Below are 17,534 nucleotides of genomic sequence, written 5' to 3' on the forward strand. Positions count from 1 at the left end.
TCAGAAGCTTGCGCTGGGTGGACTGGATGGGGCTGAGCCTATCTCTCTTTGGCCCGTACAGCCTCGCCCGCTCACCCACCTGGCAGCCAGGTTCATGCCAGCCCCTCCGCCCTCCCCTCACTCCCCCCGTAGGAGATGCTGGCCATCATGAAGTCCATCTATGACATGATGGGCCGCCATACCTACCCGATTCTGCGAGAGGACGCGCCCCTGGAGCACGTGGAGAGGTTCTTCCAGGTGAGTGCGCGGGGAAGAGGTCGCCAGAAGAGGAAGGAAGGGGCTTCTGCTCTCAGGGCCTGCTGCTCCCATGGGAGGTGCAACTTCCTCATCTGGCTGGCTGAAAGAATTAAAACCATCCCTTTGCCCCCCATCTGCTGAACCTCATCTCAGAGCAGACGGGCTCATGGATTCTGAGTCAGCCGACACCCCCCGGCCAGAGCTTCTCCCACCCCCTGCCACCCCATCTCCACCAGGGGCTTCTCTCCGAGGGGAGGGTGTTGAGGTCACTGCTCTGTGTCCGTGGGGCCTAGGGGGACCGAGGCTCCATCTCCCGCTCCTGAGGGCCCTCAGCCACTCCACCCTCCCAGCTGTCTGTCAGGGAGATGAGGGGGGTCCGTGAGCATGGGGGTGCCTGCCGGGAGGTGGCTGAGGTTGGGGGCGGGCTGGGGAGATACCAGAGTGGTTGGTGGTGTGGTGGAGGCGGCTTGAAAGGGCACTTTGTGTGGCCTGCATCCCAGGGAGGGGGCCAAGGGGACGGGTTGGGGTGGAGGGCACACGCCCGCCCAGCGCCATTCCTCAGGCCTAGGGCAGGGGGCAGCCCCAGCGGGACACAGCCTCACTGAGGGCATGGCTTGAGTTGCAGAAAATGGACCGGAATCAGGATGGGGTGGTGACCATCGACGAGTTCCTGGAGACCTGTCAGAAGGTAGGCAGCATCAAGGCTCGGAACCCCTGCGTCCCGGCCCAGCCAGTCCCCTCCTCAGCGCAGACTCCGACGTCCACTTGCACTGTTTCACCAGTGCTCACTCCTGCCCTGCCCGCTCCTGCCCACCCACAGCCTAGCCAGGCCACGACCCGCAGCCCCCTCAGTGGCCCCCGTCAGAGGGGACAGACACGGAGCCCTGAGGACCGGGTCACGCAGTGGGAAGGAGCCTGGAGTGCCCCCCCTGGCATTGTGGCTAACCGTCCTCTGCAGAGCACTTTCAGGGGACAGGACGCTGGGCCTCCACCCGCCTCCCTCCCCTCAGCTGCCCTGGCTGCATCTGGGTGGGTGGCAGTTGTCTATCAGTGGGTTAACATCTCCCAGACGGACTGGCCATCAGACCCTGGAGCTGGACACAGGCTCTACATCACTGGCTCCTCCTTCATCCAATGAGATGGGCAGAGTCCTCGGAGGGTCACAGGTCCCTAATGAGACTTTGAGCACGGTGAGGCTGGAGATGGGCGCCGCCCAGGGCTGACCAGGCCTCTGGTCCTCTCTCTCCACGCAGGATGAGAACATCATGAGCTCCATGCAGCTGTTCGAGAACGTCATCTAGGACTTGTGCATGGGGAAGGTGGGGGGATCCCTGAGTGGCTGTCGCCACCTCTGCCCCCAAAGAAACCTCAGTCCTGCCGGGAGCAACCTCCATGAGAAACTTTTTTCTAATATATTTGCACAAAGTGAATAGTTTGCTCCACACACACACACAAACACCCCCCCCACACACACACACACCCTTCATCTGGGCTGGCAGGTTGGGGGACAGAGATGAGGGAGGGGCTGGGTCTGGCTGGGAGCTGAGTCCAGGGAACACGTGCCACACAGCTCCCAGAACTCCACTCCCAGGCCTCTTGGGTGGACAGCTGAAAGAGAGGCATCTTCAGGCCGCTGGCTGCTGGGTCATCTACAGATGAGGGTCCAGCCTGCAAAGCTAAGGCCCCAGCCCTGTGAGCCCACTTGCCCGCCCCTCCCTTCTGCCACCCCTCTTTTCCACTACACTCACATGTCAGGCCCCGGGGGCTGTGCTGACCTGCTTGTCCCCCAGCCACTCCCTGCCCACCGACGACCCTTCCAGAATGGCCCTCAGCTCAGGACCCCAGAGGGGCAGCGCAGGGTCAAGGGAATTCGGACCAGGAAAGAGGTGGCACTTAGAGCCTGCTGCTCCTGAAAACGCTTCCCTGGTGTCAGGACACCCACCGTCCACTGAGCTTGTGTGAGCCCCAGTGGGGACACACCAGCAGGCACTGTTCTCCACCCAGTAAGGGGGCTTCCAGTCTGGGGACTGGGGTTCTTGGTGGGAATCTGACAGGACCTCTCTGCCAAGGCCGCCTCCCTCGCTCCAGCTGGCTCAGTGAGGGCACAACAGGAGGAGCTGCCCACAGCCCTCAGCCACCCAGGTCGTCATTCAGGGGTCCTGAGAAGAGGTCCCAGGGCTCAGGGCCTAGCAGCCAGGGAGCCCAGGGGGGCCAAGCAGGCCTGGGAAGGGGCTTCTCTCTCCTGTTGGCCCCCATCTCCCTTGCCTCCCCGCCCCCAGCTTGGATGAGCTCCCCTCTTCGTGGTTAGGGTCCTGGAGCCATGTGGCCGCCCCTCCACACACAGGCTCACCCAACCCCATGCGCAAAGCACAAGTGCCCCCAGAAGCTCAGGCTGCAGCCCATGAGGAGAGCCAGAGACTGTCTGCTTTCCAAGGCAAGGCCCTCCAGGTGGGCTGAGGCTTGGGCCCCACCAGCCCGCATCAGGAGGCCCCCAGGGTTCTGTGGGGAGTCAGTTCTGTGCCTCTGAGCAGTGTGTGTGTGGGGGGGGGTGGCTTGAGGCCCCCCCCCACCCCACCCCCAACTCTCCGAGCCCAGCCCAGCTCACCAACATTCAAAAGCACAAACCCCAGGGATTCTGCTTGGCCGGGTACTGCCCTGAGGACAGAGGCAGACGTCGGCCGGAGCCCAGCGCCGCTAAGGGGCGCGGGGCCGAGGGGCAGGTCACCAGAAGCCGGCGGGAGCGGGAGCAGGGCTGCTCCCTCTGGCCCAGGCCGCCCGGGAGGGGCGCAGCCTCAGGCAGCACGGCAGTCCCAGGAACATTCCCGGTCATACATTCCATCGGCTGCCGCCCCCGGTCTCTGCCCGGACCTGGCCTGAAGATGAGCGGGGACCGGGCGGCCGAGGCCGTGGAGATGGGCTGGCTCAGCCACGGGGACCCCTGGGCGCCACACATGGGCGACCCCCTTGGAGTTGCACTGACACCCCACCTCCAGTCTGACTGGGGCCCCTCCCCCTCCCCAGGGAGGAGGGCATCAGCGTTCCCTGGCTCAGGGATCTTCTCTCAGCCCCGACTCCCGGCCCTCAGCCCAGCCCTCCCCGCTGGCGAGGCTTTGCTTCTGAGGGCCTGAGGCCAAAGCAGAGGGCCACCACGCTCTGCCCTCCCCACCTTGGCCTTGGGCTGCACATGCCCCCGGAGGGGTCTGCCTCCCATGCTGGGACGCGGGCTGGCCGCATGTCTGCATGGCAGAAGTGTCTCCCTTGGGCGCGGCCGAGGAGAGTGGTGCCTGTTCTCAGCGCCCACCAGTATTCAGGCCTGTATATTTTAATAAAATAAACCTGACAAAGGAGAGCGATTCTTGGTGGCTTTATCCTGACTCTTCGTCCAGCCTCTCCCATCCCTGCTGCTGTTAGCCAAGGCTGCTGCCCAGAGATGAGCTGGTAAATGTTTAACATTCCCTGAATTGTCCAAGATCCCAGCGTACGATCACTGAAAGCAGAGTCAGGAAGAAAGGCCCACGGTTCGGAAGCCTCTGTGAGATGCTCCAGCCCTCCAGCCTATATACAGAGCCGTGGGGTAGCGTAACTCCTTGAGGTGCCGTTGTGTTTCGTTCACAGTTTTTTTCTTCCAGCTCCAAGAAGTCATTTCTGCATATCCCCTTGGCTAGAGGGTGCAGGTCACAGGGCAGAACCAGAATTTGCCTGAAGACATCTCCCTTTCTTGGTTTTAGTTTCAAAAATCTAAACTCAGTGCGGATTATGCCAGGAGAAGGGCAATGAGAAGCTTCGGGGAGGAGAAGTGAAGAAGTCAAAAATGCAAGTGTGAGTCGCTCAGTTGTATCCAACTCTCAGCAACCCCACGGACTATGGCCCACCAGACTCCTCTGTCCATGGGATTCTCCAGGCAAGAACACTGGAGTGGGTTGCCATGCCCTTCTCCAGGGATCAAAGCCAGGTCTCCTGCATTGGAGGCAGATTCTTTACTGTCTGAGCCACCAGGGAAGCCCCAACTCAGGGACGGAGGTTCTGAGCGTCTGGCAGCGCTTCAAGGGCCAGACCCCAAGCCATGTGACGTCACCTCCACTGTGAACACAGACCTCATCCTCCATGAGTCACCCAATTTGGCTGACTCGATTTGGTAGGAGCCCCGTCCTACCACCAGACACACCAAAGGCTGCAGGCTACCGGACTCCCAGGGTCCGGACACCATCCAGGCAGGGGAGCCCTGACCTTGCTGCCTAGGATGGGCTGTCTTGCTGCTGCACAGGCTGGTCCCTGCACTGAGTGCACCTGCCCTGGCCACAGCCTTTTGGGCACAGATGGGGAAGCTGTTAAGACAACCCTCAGCCATTGAAGAGTGGAGCCCCGGCTTGGACCCAGGCAGGGGGCTGCAGGCCAGGTGTAAGCACTGAGGTGCCCACTTCATGGTCGCCCACAGAGCTCAGCGAGCTGTGCCGTGTCTCCAAGGCCCACGTCTCTAAAGCACGGGGCCCACGCTTTGATTCTGGGGCTTTCTATTCTCTCTTAAGCCTGTCAGTTTACCTGGCTGAGCCTCAGTTACATTATCTGTAAAATGAGCAGAAAAACAATCCTCTGGAACTTCCCTGGTGGCCCAGCAGTTAAGACTTTACCTTCCAGTGCAGAAGCCACAGGACACTCGGGTTCAATCCCTGGGTCGGGAAGATCCCCTGAAGAAGGAAATGGCAACCTGCGCTCCAGTCTTCATGCCTGGAGAATCCCATGGACAGAGGAGCCTGGGGTGGCAGAGAGTTGTACACAACTGAGCACACACACAGTTATAAACACGGGCATCCTTCCTTCTTGTCCTACCGAAAAAGTTTTCATGAAAATGAAGTTTTCATGCATTTTTTCCCCTTTCTATCAGAGAGTGACTCATACCAATAAACCACCAGAGGACGTACAGACATTTCAGAAGTTTCCAGGGGCTGCAAATGAATCTGTGATGGTCCTCAGTTTCCCTGGTAACCCCAAGGCCCATTTAGGAGTCAGCCAGCTAAGGAAGGGCAGGCAGACAGAGCCATCAGTGTCCCCCCCCTCCTGCCACCACTCACTGCGTGGCCATGCTGACCTGCCCAGGGTCCTGAGCCAGCACTTAGCATCCCATGTCCCTGCTTGACTCACAAACCTTTATAGAATGGGAGGGGAAAGGGCCACAGGCATTGAGTAAGGCACCCATACCCTTCCTCCACCCAGCTCTGCAGCACAACTTTCCAGGGCAATGACCAGTCTGTGATTTAGAAGATCTGTGGTTCCTCTTCCTCTTCCATCTGTGGTTTTGTGTGTGAATGCGTTTATTTGCTCAGTCGTGTCCAACTCTTTGGGACCCCATGGATTGCAGCCCCCCAGGCTCCTTTGTCCATGGGATTCTCCAGGCAAGAATACTGGAGGGAGTTGCCATTTCCTTCTCCTGGTGATCTTCCCAACCCGGCGATTGAAACCAAGTCTCCTGCATTGGCAAGCGGATTCTTTACCACTGAGCCAAGTCCTTCTCTGTCCATTTGTTCAGTCGCTGTGGAGTTTGACTCTTTGCGACCTCATGGACTGCAGCATGCCAGGCTTCCCTGTCTCTTACTATCTCCCAGAGCTGCTCAAACTCATGTCCATTGAGTTGGTGATGCCTCCAACCATCTCATCCTCTGTGGCCCCCTTCCCCTGCTTCTGTCCATCACCTCTGGTTCCAAGTGCTATGCTTCCAATCTACCACCAGGGGGCGACAGCACCACACACCTGCCTCCACTGATTTCCTGCTCTCAGGTCCCCTGGGAAGCTTCTTGGAAGGGAAGCTACTTGTCATTTCTTTTAAGATCCTGAAGACAGTTTCATATGCCAGCCTTTCTCCACTGGGTGCTGGGAGCAAGACATACTATCGGCCCTATTTTATTAACTAGGACACATAACTCTCATGAGACTGCATAACTGTTACCACACAGAGCTGACTTCATTCCAACCCAAAGCACAGTGTACATTTGGATTAGTCAGGCTAGACTTAATCTATTAGGCTCCCCCCCTCCCCTTTTCTCTCCTTCTCTCTCTCTCTTTTTTTTTTGGCTGCCCGGCATGAAGGATCTTAGTTCTCCAACAGGGATCAAACCCATGCCTCCTGCAATGGAAATTCAGGGTCTTAACCACTGGGCCAGCCAAGGAAGTCCCAAGGCTTTTGAAAATCCTGAAAAGAAGCTTGAAGAGCGCACTCAGTCCCTTCCCAGGGGAAGTCTAGAAGGCTGAGCAGGAGACAGCACTGCAGGAGAAATACTGGGCTGTCTAAGACCCCAAGTGTCTGTTCGGGTGGGATTCCTGTCCACCAGGCAGGGACGTCCCTGTGACCTTCTTCCCTGCTCCTTCCAAGTTCCAAGTTCCCAGGTCCACACAAAAGGAGGCATTATCCTCCCTCTAGTCAATGCTATCCACACACCGGGTGTGGGCCGTGTTGTGAGGAGACCACAGTGGACAAGCCACAGGCTCTGCCTTCAGGAAACTCGAGTCTGTGGGGTCACCAAAGGCAGAAACGCCCAAGGCAGTGATTCGGGCCATGAGGGAAGCTGTAGGCTGGGAACCAAGCTCGCCGCAGAGGACTGCAGGGCGCTGGGGCTTCCCATAGACCTGCGAATAAAACAAGAGGAAACAGATTCCAGGCGAGAAGTTGAGGAGCCTGCCACAGAGTAATGGGGCATCCCTGATGGCTCAGCAGTAAGAAAAAACACCTGCAGTGCAGGAGCCACAGGAGACACAGGTTCAATCCCTGGGTCGGGAAGATCCCCTGGAGGAGGAAATGGCAACCCACTCCAGTATTCCTGCCTGGAGAATCCCATGGACAGAGGAGCCTGGTGGGGTTGCAAAGAGTTGGACATGACTGAGCAACTGAGCATGCACTCATCAGTGCGGTATTCGGGCCACCTGCTCACAGTGCTTGGAAACCTTTATTCCTTCGTCTGTCCATCTTCCCTCATGAACACAGTCCAGACCAGAGCCATGCCACTGAGTCAGGAGGACTCTGAGACTTCATATAGGCCCTCCCTGAGCCAGGTTTTGTCATCCTAACATGGTCCCTGTTCTTTTCACTGCCCCCATCAAATTTCCACCTTAGGCAAGCCCCCAAGGCCATGGACACAGCTGCCAGCCCTCCGGCCGACTCACAGGGGGGCCCTGGCCCTTTGGGTGAGGGGAGCGGCAGGCCCAGCCAGCTCTGATGTCACGTGGTCAGCTCAGAGCACAGGACTTTGTCAGAAGCCGCTGGGTACACAGAGAAAGTACAGGCTCGAGCTGCCTGCAGGATGCGCTTTTCGGGGTTCAGAAACTGGAGAGGAGAGTGGGGTATAGGTGGGGCCCGATGCATCAGGAGTGGTGCTTGTGGCCAGAATGGAAGTCATCCTGGCCAAGATGAGGGGGCCTGGGAGAAACCGCTTAGCTTGTGGCCAGAGCTTAGCCCGTGCTTCTTGAGTGGCTCAGTGGGTAAAAAATCTGCCTGCAGTGCAGGAGACAAGGGTATGATCCCTGGGTCCAGAAGATCCCTGGAGAAGGGAATGGCTACCCACTCCAGTATTCTTGCCTGGGAAATCCCATGGACAGAGGAGCCTCGCGGGCTATAGTCCACATCGGGTCACAAGAGCCGGACATGACTTAGTGGTAAACCAGAGCTGAGAGGTCCCAGAGGAGGGACAGTGTAAGGGGAGTGGGCCGGGCAGGAAGGCCCAGTGTGGCCCTAGAAGATATTCAGGGCCTCTCAAGCACAGCCCTCTCTTGGGTGGTGATGACACCAGTCAGGGCTCCATCCAACCTAAAACTGTCCCCTTGACAGCTGCCCTGACTAGGAAGGGCTGCCCGTCTTAGAACTGGGCTCCTTGCCAACTGCTATGTGCCTTTTTTTTTTTTTTTTCTGGCCTAGCCGTGTGGCATGCAGGATCTTAATTCCCTGACCAGAGATGGAACCCATGTCCCCAGCATTGGAAGCATGACGTCTTGGCCACTGGACCACCCGGGAAGTCTCACTCTTTATTCTGTCTGTTCCTCCAGCAGGAAAGCCCAGCTTCCCTCTGACTCACCTGCCACTGCCCTACCTGCCTTTGCTCTTACACCTCGTCCTGGGCACAGGGTTCACCTCTCTTGAACCCCTGTGGATGCATGATCTTTGTCTGCCCATCCATCCCTCCCCGACATGACCCCTCTGTTCCCCTGGCAAGAAAAGGCCTTTGGGAACTTCCCTCCTGCTGACGTGGGTGTCTGGGGGCAATGAAGACCAGCCGATTGGACATCAGTCTTCAGCCTCCGCAGACACGCCCTCTTCTCCTGGCCACGCCCCTCAGTCTTGCCTGGGGACCCCTCCGCTCTCTATCTGTACAGTCTTGGAGTTCACCTGACCTCCAAGGCCAGCCCAAGCCAGCTGGTGCATTAGCTACCCCCACAACTCTGGGGCAGGAGTGGGGGCACCCCTTCCCAGGGAAAGCTGACAAGGCCCCAGGGAGACCTCTGCTGCTGGGAATGCTTGGGAAAGACACTGTTCCCTCACCGAAGCCGGGAGGTGAGCCCTAGGGCTGTGGCGGCCATTTTGCCACTGTTAGGAGCTGCGGGAATGGAGGCGCGAGGAAGGGAGGGGTGAAGAGGAGAAGATTGCAGGGTTAGGGGGACGGGTCAGCCCTTGAGCTCAAAAGCAAACTGCACCTTAAGCAAGTGCCCCCCTCAGTCTCTAGACCCTTCACTCGTAAGAGCTCCAGCCTCCCCACAAAGCCAGTTAAAAAAAAAAAGTGGGCTGACAGGCACTTTCAGCTGAAAAGTTCTCCACTGCTACAGCCCCTCATGTCAGGCTCAGCTGCGGGTGGTGAAGGTGCTTCCAAAACTCCAGTGGGCCCTGGAGCCAACATGCCCAGCCCTGTCTCCCCCGCCAGGCTGCCGGCCACCTTGCAAGCGTTTAGGCCTGGAGCCCCGCCCAGCACTGGCACTGCGGGAGGCACAGGGGGGGAGTGGGGATCAGCCAGTAAAACCGCTGCGCCCAGCGGCACAGGGAAGGAGGCCATGGCAGAGAGCCCGGGTGGGCGGGGTGGCAGGTCTCAGGCCCCGAGCCTGCAGGGTCAGGGGCCAGCTCTCCCGGCACCAGGGTCAAAGTCTCTTTGAAACACTTCAGCTGGCCGGCAGCCTAGGGCATCTCAGCCAGGCTGAGCCACACTTCCCTAACCCCAAGACAACTTCTCAAAAGATAATATTCCTTCCTGATCTTGCTGTTGTTTAGCTGCTAACTCATGTCCCCACTCTTTGTGACCCGATGGACTGCAGCGTACCAGGCTTCCATGTTCTTCACCATCTCCCAGATCTCGCTCAGACTCATGTCACTTGAGTCGGTGATGCCATCCCATCTCATCCTCCATTGCCCCCTTCTTTTCCTGCCCTCAATCTTTCCCAGCATCAGGGGCCTTTCCAATGAGTCAGTTCTTCGCATCAGGCAGCCAAAGCATCAGTTTTTCCAATGAATATTCAGGACTGATTTCCTTTAGGATGGACTGGTTGGATCTCCTTGCAGTCCAAGGGCCTCTCAAGAGTCTTCTCCAACACCACAGTTTGAAAGCATGAATTTTTGATCTTGTAAGGGGCCAGAGTGACACTTAGGTCTGGACGGTGTAAACTGTCAATAATATATCATTTAATGTCCAGCCCTCTGACTCAAAAAACTTGCATAACTGTGCCCTGCCTTGTAATGAGTGGAATGGTTCTCAGAACTTTCTGAGGAGCTGTTCTCAGGTTATAATTCTCCATTTGGCCTGAATAAAACTTTCCATTTTCTTTCTTGGCTGGGCTGAGGAATGTTTTCATTGACATGCGTGGTATAACCAGCAGGATATTGGCCATCCAGAGGGCCCCCTGGAGTCCACCCAGAAGGGAACCAGCACAGCCCAGAGATCCCCACCAGCTTCTCGGTACTCTTCAGGTGTTCCCGAGAGTTCTCCTGATATATGGATTTCACTGTTTGAGTGAGAATCCTGAACATTTTGAGCTGCCTCACTCAAGACTTGGAGTCTCAAGGGACACCAGTACATTTCTTCAGCAGGACCTAGGGTGTTTGGGTAAGATGCCCAAGGAAACACCGGTGGCTGGATTTTTGTTAAAACTGACTTAAATCACAAAAAAAATGAGTTGATAAAACGTCTGAACAAAACTTTTGCTAGTGAAACGAGAAGCTGAATTATTCAACTCTGAAGAATGAGGGAGACCCAGTACAATCATTCGGAGACGGCAATGGCACCCCACTCCAGTACTCTTGCCTGGAAAATCCTATGGACGGAGGAGCCTGGTGGGCTGCAGTCCATGGGGTCGCTAAGAGTCAGACACGACTGAGCAACTTCACTTTCACTTTTGACTTTTATGCATTGGAGAAGGAAATGGCAACTCACTCCAGCGTTCTTGCCTGGAGGATCCCAGGGACGGGGGAGCCTGATGGGCTGCCGTCTGTGGGGTCGCACAGAGTCGGACACGACTGAAGTGACTTAGCAGCAGTACAATCGTTAAGTAAATGCTGCTCGTCCAGGGAGGAGAGAAGGGCTGGTAACCTAGCGTTCTGAGCAGCCACGATAGTTTTAGGCTGTCCCGGTGTCACTGAAGTAAGCCACAGGGGCTCTGCCCACACCCTAGCCCAGCCAAGGCTCTCTGCTTCTGCAAGGAGCTGTGGGGGAGGGTTCTTTTCCCCTTAGGGTTTAAGTAGATGAATAACGAAATCTAAGCTAAGATCTGGGCTTCCCAAGTGGCTCAGTGGTAAAGAATCCACCTGCAATACAGAAGACACAGTTTTGATCCCTGGGTTGGGAAGATCCCCTGGAATAGGAAATGGCAACCCACTCCAGTATTCTTGCCTGGAAAATTCCATGGAGCCTGGCAGCTACAGTCCGTGGGGTCGAAAAGAGTCTGACACAACCGAGCACATACACATAGTGGAGATTTACACAGCACAAGCTGCATGCGATGGCCAGTGACTGCAGAAACGGGAACGAGCTCACTGATAACTTCTCGGGATTTGATTTTAAAAAGTAAAAACAAAGGGAGGAGGAATGAGGCGTACGATGGGGAGGTGTATGCATTAGTCTACACCAGGAAGAGGCGGTTTTCCCGAGGGAGTGGGAAACACGTTTTATCCTTTTTTGATCCTTAATGTCAGGTCTCGGCCACCAGCAGGTGTATCACTTAACATGTAGTAAAATCAACACATGGGCTTCCCTGGTAGCTCAGCTGGTAAAGAATCTGCCTGCAATGCAGGAGACCCTGGTTCAATTCCTGGGTCGGGAAGATCCCCTGGGGAAGGGATAGGCTACCCACTCCAGTATTCTTGGGCTTCCCTGGTGGCTCAGATGGTGAAGAATCTGCCTGCAATGTGGGAGACCTGGGTTCAATCCCTGGGTTGGGAGGATCCCCTGGAGGAGGGCATGGCAATCCACTCCAGTATTCTTGCCAAGAGAATCCATCCCACGGACAGAGGGGCCTGGTGGGCTACAGTCCACGCAGTCCCAAAGATTCGGACATGACTGAGCGACTAAGCACAGCACAGCACAGCACAGCACAAAATCAGCATATAATGAGACTCGAGGTCTGCTGGAGGTCGGATTCATCACCATTTTGGTTGCAGCTGGTTCCATCTGGGTTTTTGTTTGTTTGTATCTATCTTCCTTTCTTCTCTCTGGATCCTTTAAAGATTTACTTTAGGGACTTCTCTGGTGGTCTGGTGGCTAAGGCTCTGAGCCTCCAATGTAGGGGGCCTGGGTTTAATATCTGGTCAGGAAAGGAGATCCTACATGCCGCAACCAAGACCCGGTACAGCCACATAAATAAATATTTTCCCAAATATTTACATGAACTCCTGCTAAAGGCAGGGGTTGGCGGGTCTGAGCAAAGACCTGGAGCAGCTCTGGCAACAATAGGCCATGGCATGCCATGGGAAAGAGTCGAGCTGAAGGGTAACTCCTTGGGGAGCTAGGCTCAGAAGCAGCACAGGAACTGCCCTCAGAAAGTTGTTCGGATCATAACTCTCATCCGAATTAGGCCACAGAATTCATACTGGGAAATTGTGCCTCAAAGGGCAGACAGCTCCTGTGTAAACCACCACCTCTGGGATGGTCGCTGGGTTTATATATGCTTGCAAGAACTTAATTGGAAACTACAGGAAACTGGGCCCTAAAATTGCCAATTGTTTTGGGCGCCCCAAAACAGTTTTGAGTTCACAGTTAAAGCCAGCAGTCTTCTGGATCTGTGCCTGCAGGGTCTACTGGAAACAGCAGTGGTAAGCGTTTTTCATTTTTCTAAAATTAGGTTTTGTGTGTGTCCGACTCTGTGACCCCATGGACAGCGGCCCACCAGACTCCTCTGTCCCTGGGATTTCCTAGGCAAGAATACTGGAGCAGGTTGCAAGGACAAATATTTTAGGGCTAGCTCCTTGGATCCTTTGAAGTGGAGAAATATCTAAATTGGTACAGTTTTTTAGAGAGCTCTCATCTTAAACTATTGTACCTTTTCTTTTGGCACCTTTTACAACTGGTATTCAGAAGCCCAAAAAACCTTCAAAATTCCAAAATAGCCTCATTGAAAGGTTTCTGTAGGAGGCTAATGAAAAAGCAGTGATCTAAAAGGTACTTACAACGTTATCTGGGCCTTCCCTGATGGCTCAGCGGTAAAGAATCTGCCCGAAATGCAGGAGACTCGGGTTTGATTGCTGGGTCAGGAAGATCCCCTGGAGAAGGAAATGGCAATTCACTCCAGTATTCTTGCCTGGGAAATCACACGGACAGAGGAGCCAGGGCTCCGTCCACGGGGCCGCAAGAAGTCAGGCAGGACTTAGCAACTAAACAGGAACAACAAAACTCTCTACTGCTCCCCTCTGTCTTCCTTTATTAGAGCACTCGCTCCAGTCATCTTCAGTCTGAATCTCCTTTCCACTCAGAAGACACTATTAAATGATTACCTTTAGAAATGGAACCACCTGAGATTGTAAGCAAGGCTGTTCAGATAAAGGCCAACTGAGGACCACAGTTAAAGAAATTCTTAAACTCAGGGAGGATCCTCAAAAGTGTTTGTAAATGGATTACCCAAATGAGAGGCCACTGATCTGAATAAACTGACCACATGTGATGTTTGGAGCCTGATAGGAATTTTGGGGGGATTAGGGGTGGGTTTTCCCTTAGGCTAAATGAGGGTAAGTAAAACATCCCAACACAGGTGAATTTGCTGTCATCGAGGAGGCCATAAACTCCGGGAGTTGGCGATGAACACGGAGGCCTGGCATGCTGCAGTCCATGGGGTCGCAGAGAGTCGCAACTGACTGAACTGAACTGAGGCAGCTTCCACTGCAGGGAGCACGGGTTTGATCCCTTGCCAGGGAACTAAGATCCCACATGCTGCATGGCATGGCCAAAAAGAAATACCATTTCATAATTAAAAAAAGAAATAAAAACAACTGTCCTTGTCTTACAAGTCTAGTCTTTATAGAACAAGAGGTGTAGCTCTAGAAATAATGCAAAGCCCACCACTCATTGTATCACAGTGAGGAAAGAAATTCTATGAGAAGGTGTATGTTTCCAGAGGTTACAAAACATATTCATAAGCACCAAGCAGGAAATCCTAATATGACATCTGGTTCACCATTACTTCTTGGTTTGTTACTAGAGATTAAAGGTTAAGAATTATAATGTATGTAACTAAAATTACTAAAATAATCAGGGAAACATTTCAATATGCAAGGAAAATGGGAAGTGCATTTTCAGTGGAAGGAGGGTGTAAGGAATGGAAAGGCATTTTCTCCTGAGATGCTGATCCCAGGTTATAATTCTCAGTTTGGCTCAAATAAAAACTTCCATCTCTTTCTTAGATCGACTGATTATTTTTTCTCTGATAGATGAGTAGGAGTGAGTCAGGTAAAGGGCTGTGGGGCGGGAGACACTCCTGCCCAGAATTAGGGGCCAGGCGGATGCAGCCAGAGCCTGGAATCGTGGGCCACGGCACGTAAATTTCTTGTCTTCCCAGCACACGTAAAGTCGATACATTGCACTGTAGTCTAGAAAGTGTGCAGGAGCACTGTCTAAAAACTGTGCCGACTCAGTTGCTCAGTCGTGTCTGACTCTTTTGTGACTTCATGGATGGTAGTCCGCCCAGCTCCTCTGTTCATGGGATTCTCCAGGCAAGAATCCTGGAGTGGGTTGCCATTTCCTTCTCCAGAGGATCTTCCCAATCCAGGGATCAAACTCAGGTCTCCTGTGTCTCCTGCACTGGCCGGCAGATTCTTTTTTACCACTGAGCCACCTGGGAAGCCCTATAAAAGCAATGCACATACATTGATAAATAAAGACCTCCTTTTTATTGAGACATGGGATTCCACATGGATGTACCACACTGTGTCTGACCCACTGTGAAGCATTTTGTTTGTCTCCATGCTTTCAGCTGCTACAAATACCACTTCCATGAATAACCATGTACAGGCATAAGGCCCACAGTACAGTTGCTGGGCTACACCGTAACTGCCTCTCTAGTTTTTTTAAGAAATAGTCAAACAATTTTCTAGACTGGCTCTGACATTTTACATTCCCGCCAACAATGTATAAGAGATCCAGTTATCTACATCCTCTCCAGCTTGTGAGATCGTCACTATTTTTTATTTTAGCGGCTCTAATAATTTTGCAGTGACGTCGCATTCTAGTCTCAATGTGAATCCCGGAACCTCCTGCGATGCCAGACGTGTTTCACGTGATCATGTGCCATCGGATAGCTGCTTCAGTGAGACATCTCTTCATGTCATTTACTCATGTTCTACTTATATCGGCCTTCTTCTCTGTTGATTTCCTTTTAGATCTTTTTTTAAATACATGTAGTTTACTTTTTAGCTGGGCTGGGTCTCCATCGCTGCACATGGACTCTCTCTCGCTGCAGCGAGCAGGGGCTACCCTTCCTTGCGGCGTGCAAGTCCCTGCAGTGACTTCTCTTGCTGCCGACCACAGGCTCTAGGCCCGTGGGCTTCAGTGGTTGCAGCACACAGGCTCAACAGTTGAGGCTCACAAGCTCTAGAGCTCAGCCTCAGTAGCTGTGGCACACGCCGTGGCATGTGGGTGCTTCCTGTGTCCTTTATATTGCCAAGTTGATTCTTAACGACTGGACCACTAGGGAGGCCTCTCTCTGTTGACTTTTGAGCATTCTTTGTATATCCTAGGTCTGAGTTCTTTGTCAGATCTGTAGTTTGCAAATCTTTTTTCCCAATTGGTTGCTTGTTCTTTCATACTTATAGCATCCTTTTGCAGAGCAGAAGCTTTTAAGCCCATTTCATCGATCTTTTTCTTTTCTTTTATTATGCGTTTGGTGGAATGTCTATGAAACTTTTACCAAGGTTATTGAATTAGCTTTGCATTCTTGGATAAGGCCCATTTAGTCATGGCAGATGGGCTTCCCTTGTGGCTCAGATGGTAAAGAATCAACCTGCAATGTGGGAGACCTAGGTTTGATCCCTGGGTTTGGAAGATCCCCTGGAGAAGGACATGGCAACCCACCCCAGTATTCTTCCCTGGAGAATTCCAAGGACAGAGAAGTCTGGTGGGCTACAGTCCACGGGGTCACAAAGAGTCAGACATGGCTAAAGAGGCTTAACACATACCCCCAGGAGGAGCTAAGCTTACTGGTTTGAGAATTTTCTTTTCTAAAATAAGAATTTAGAGTTATACATTTCCTTCCGAATACTGTCTTAGCAGAGTCCCACAAATTTTGATATGTTATTTTTCATTTTCATTAAGTCAGCCTCCATGACACCCAAGGATCGTTGTTATAGCGGGAACTCCAGCTCCTCACATGGCCTCCACTGTGGAGGGTGACCTTGTTACTACCCAGCAGGGAGGACAGTTCAGGCTCCCCACCTGCCCTTCTCTGACCCACCCTGCTCACCACTCTGACATGGGGGAAGGGCTGAGGCACTTCATTACAGGCTGGCAAGGGTGAAAATCCAGGCTTCCTACTCCGCCTGTGCTAGTGAGCATGGGACCATAACAGTTATTGTCTAAATTTTCTGTTTTGCAAGACTGTCCCTTTCCGGGTCCTTTGACTAAAGAGAGCAGGATTTTCTTGGGGCTTTTTGTGTCCGCACCGGTTGGCATTTCCAGTTGCCAGCTTTTTCAGCTCCAAGTATGGATATACGAGAAAAAACAGCCCAGAGAATTCACTGCTGTATCACCTCATGGCTCTGCAGACCCCGTGCCAGCCTGCCTGCTCATCTTTTTTCAGAGTCTTATGATTGCTTTGTGTAGGTTTTTAGTTGTACTTAGCAGGAGGAATAAAGACAAATGCTTCTCCATTTTTCTAGACTTCTATGTCTAGAAAATTTTTTTCAATTTTTCAATTTTTCTGTTTCTCACTAATATGGACTAACTTGCTTATGCTCTGCCATGACGTCATTTTCCTCGTGTGTCTTGTGTTTGAGGGTTGTTGAGTTCTTGTATAGTGGGTTTACAGTTTTCATCACGTTTAGAAAAGTCTTGGTCATTACGTCTTCAAATATTTTCTTTCTGTTCCCCCTTCCCTCTCCTCTACTTTGGGTCCAATTACACATATATTAAGCTGTTTGGATTTCTCCCAGAGAAATGGTCTTTCCTAATGGTCTTAAAAAAAAAACAAAACACCTCACTAGACCTAAGATCTGCTGGCATATTTTAAAAAATAATTTTAATATTTTTTGGTTGCATCGGGCAGCATGCAGGATTTTCATTACTCAACCAAGAATCAAACCCTCTGCAGTAGAAGAGCAGAGTTTTAAATAGTGAACTGCCAGGGAAGTCCCACTGACTTTGTGCCTCTATTTTTTTCCTTCATACGTTTTTCAGGAAGCTATCTCAGCTCCTAGAGTGCTGAACATCCTCAATATGTACATTAATTTTCTTGGCAAGAATCTTGCCTTTGTTTGTTTCCTACAATGCTGGCAGCATGCAGGGATACACTGCAGACTCAGTTCTGCTGTGGGCGTAGTCGGGGGCTTCCCTTTTTGAGCAGTGCCCTTTCCTTTCTTGTAGATTCACACGCGTGTGGCCGTGTTTTCTAAAAGGCCTAGAACATTAGTTTCTCCTCGTCCTCTTTGTGTTGGTCATTTTGGCGAATTACCAGAAGATGGAGGCACCAGCCCAAAAGCTAGTGCTGTTTTCAAATTCACCAATCTTCTTTTCTGCAACGTTGACTCTGCCTTGTAGGGTATTTGTCATCTCAGACATTGCAGTTTACATTAGTAGAAGTTTGGTTTGAGTCTTTTTTTTAATCTTCCCTTTTTCTACTTAACTTTTGAAGTTACGAGT

General features: G+C 52.8%; 1 protein-coding gene across 3 annotated transcripts in view; it reads left to right on the top strand.

The window, feature by feature from the left end:
• KCNIP3 (potassium voltage-gated channel interacting protein 3) overlaps positions 1 to 3,584 on the top strand; it is a 95,791-nt gene extending 92,207 nt beyond the window's left edge. For all 3 annotated transcript variants that reach the window (XM_070798199.1, XM_019969648.2, XM_070798200.1), the window contains 3 exons: positions 133 to 237; positions 863 to 925; positions 1,491 to 3,584. In XM_070798199.1, coding sequence (XP_070654300.1) covers positions 133 to 237; positions 863 to 925; positions 1,491 to 1,538 — 216 coding nt within the window. In that variant the 3' untranslated portion in view covers positions 1,539 to 3,584. The remainder of the gene's footprint in view (positions 1 to 132; positions 238 to 862; positions 926 to 1,490) is intronic.
• Positions 3,585 to 17,534: the final 13,950 nt, after the last annotated feature.

This window comes from Bos indicus, chromosome 11 (genome assembly GCF_029378745.1).
Source record: "Bos indicus isolate NIAB-ARS_2022 breed Sahiwal x Tharparkar chromosome 11, NIAB-ARS_B.indTharparkar_mat_pri_1.0, whole genome shotgun sequence".
Taxonomy (NCBI): Eukaryota; Metazoa; Chordata; class Mammalia; order Artiodactyla; family Bovidae; genus Bos; species Bos indicus.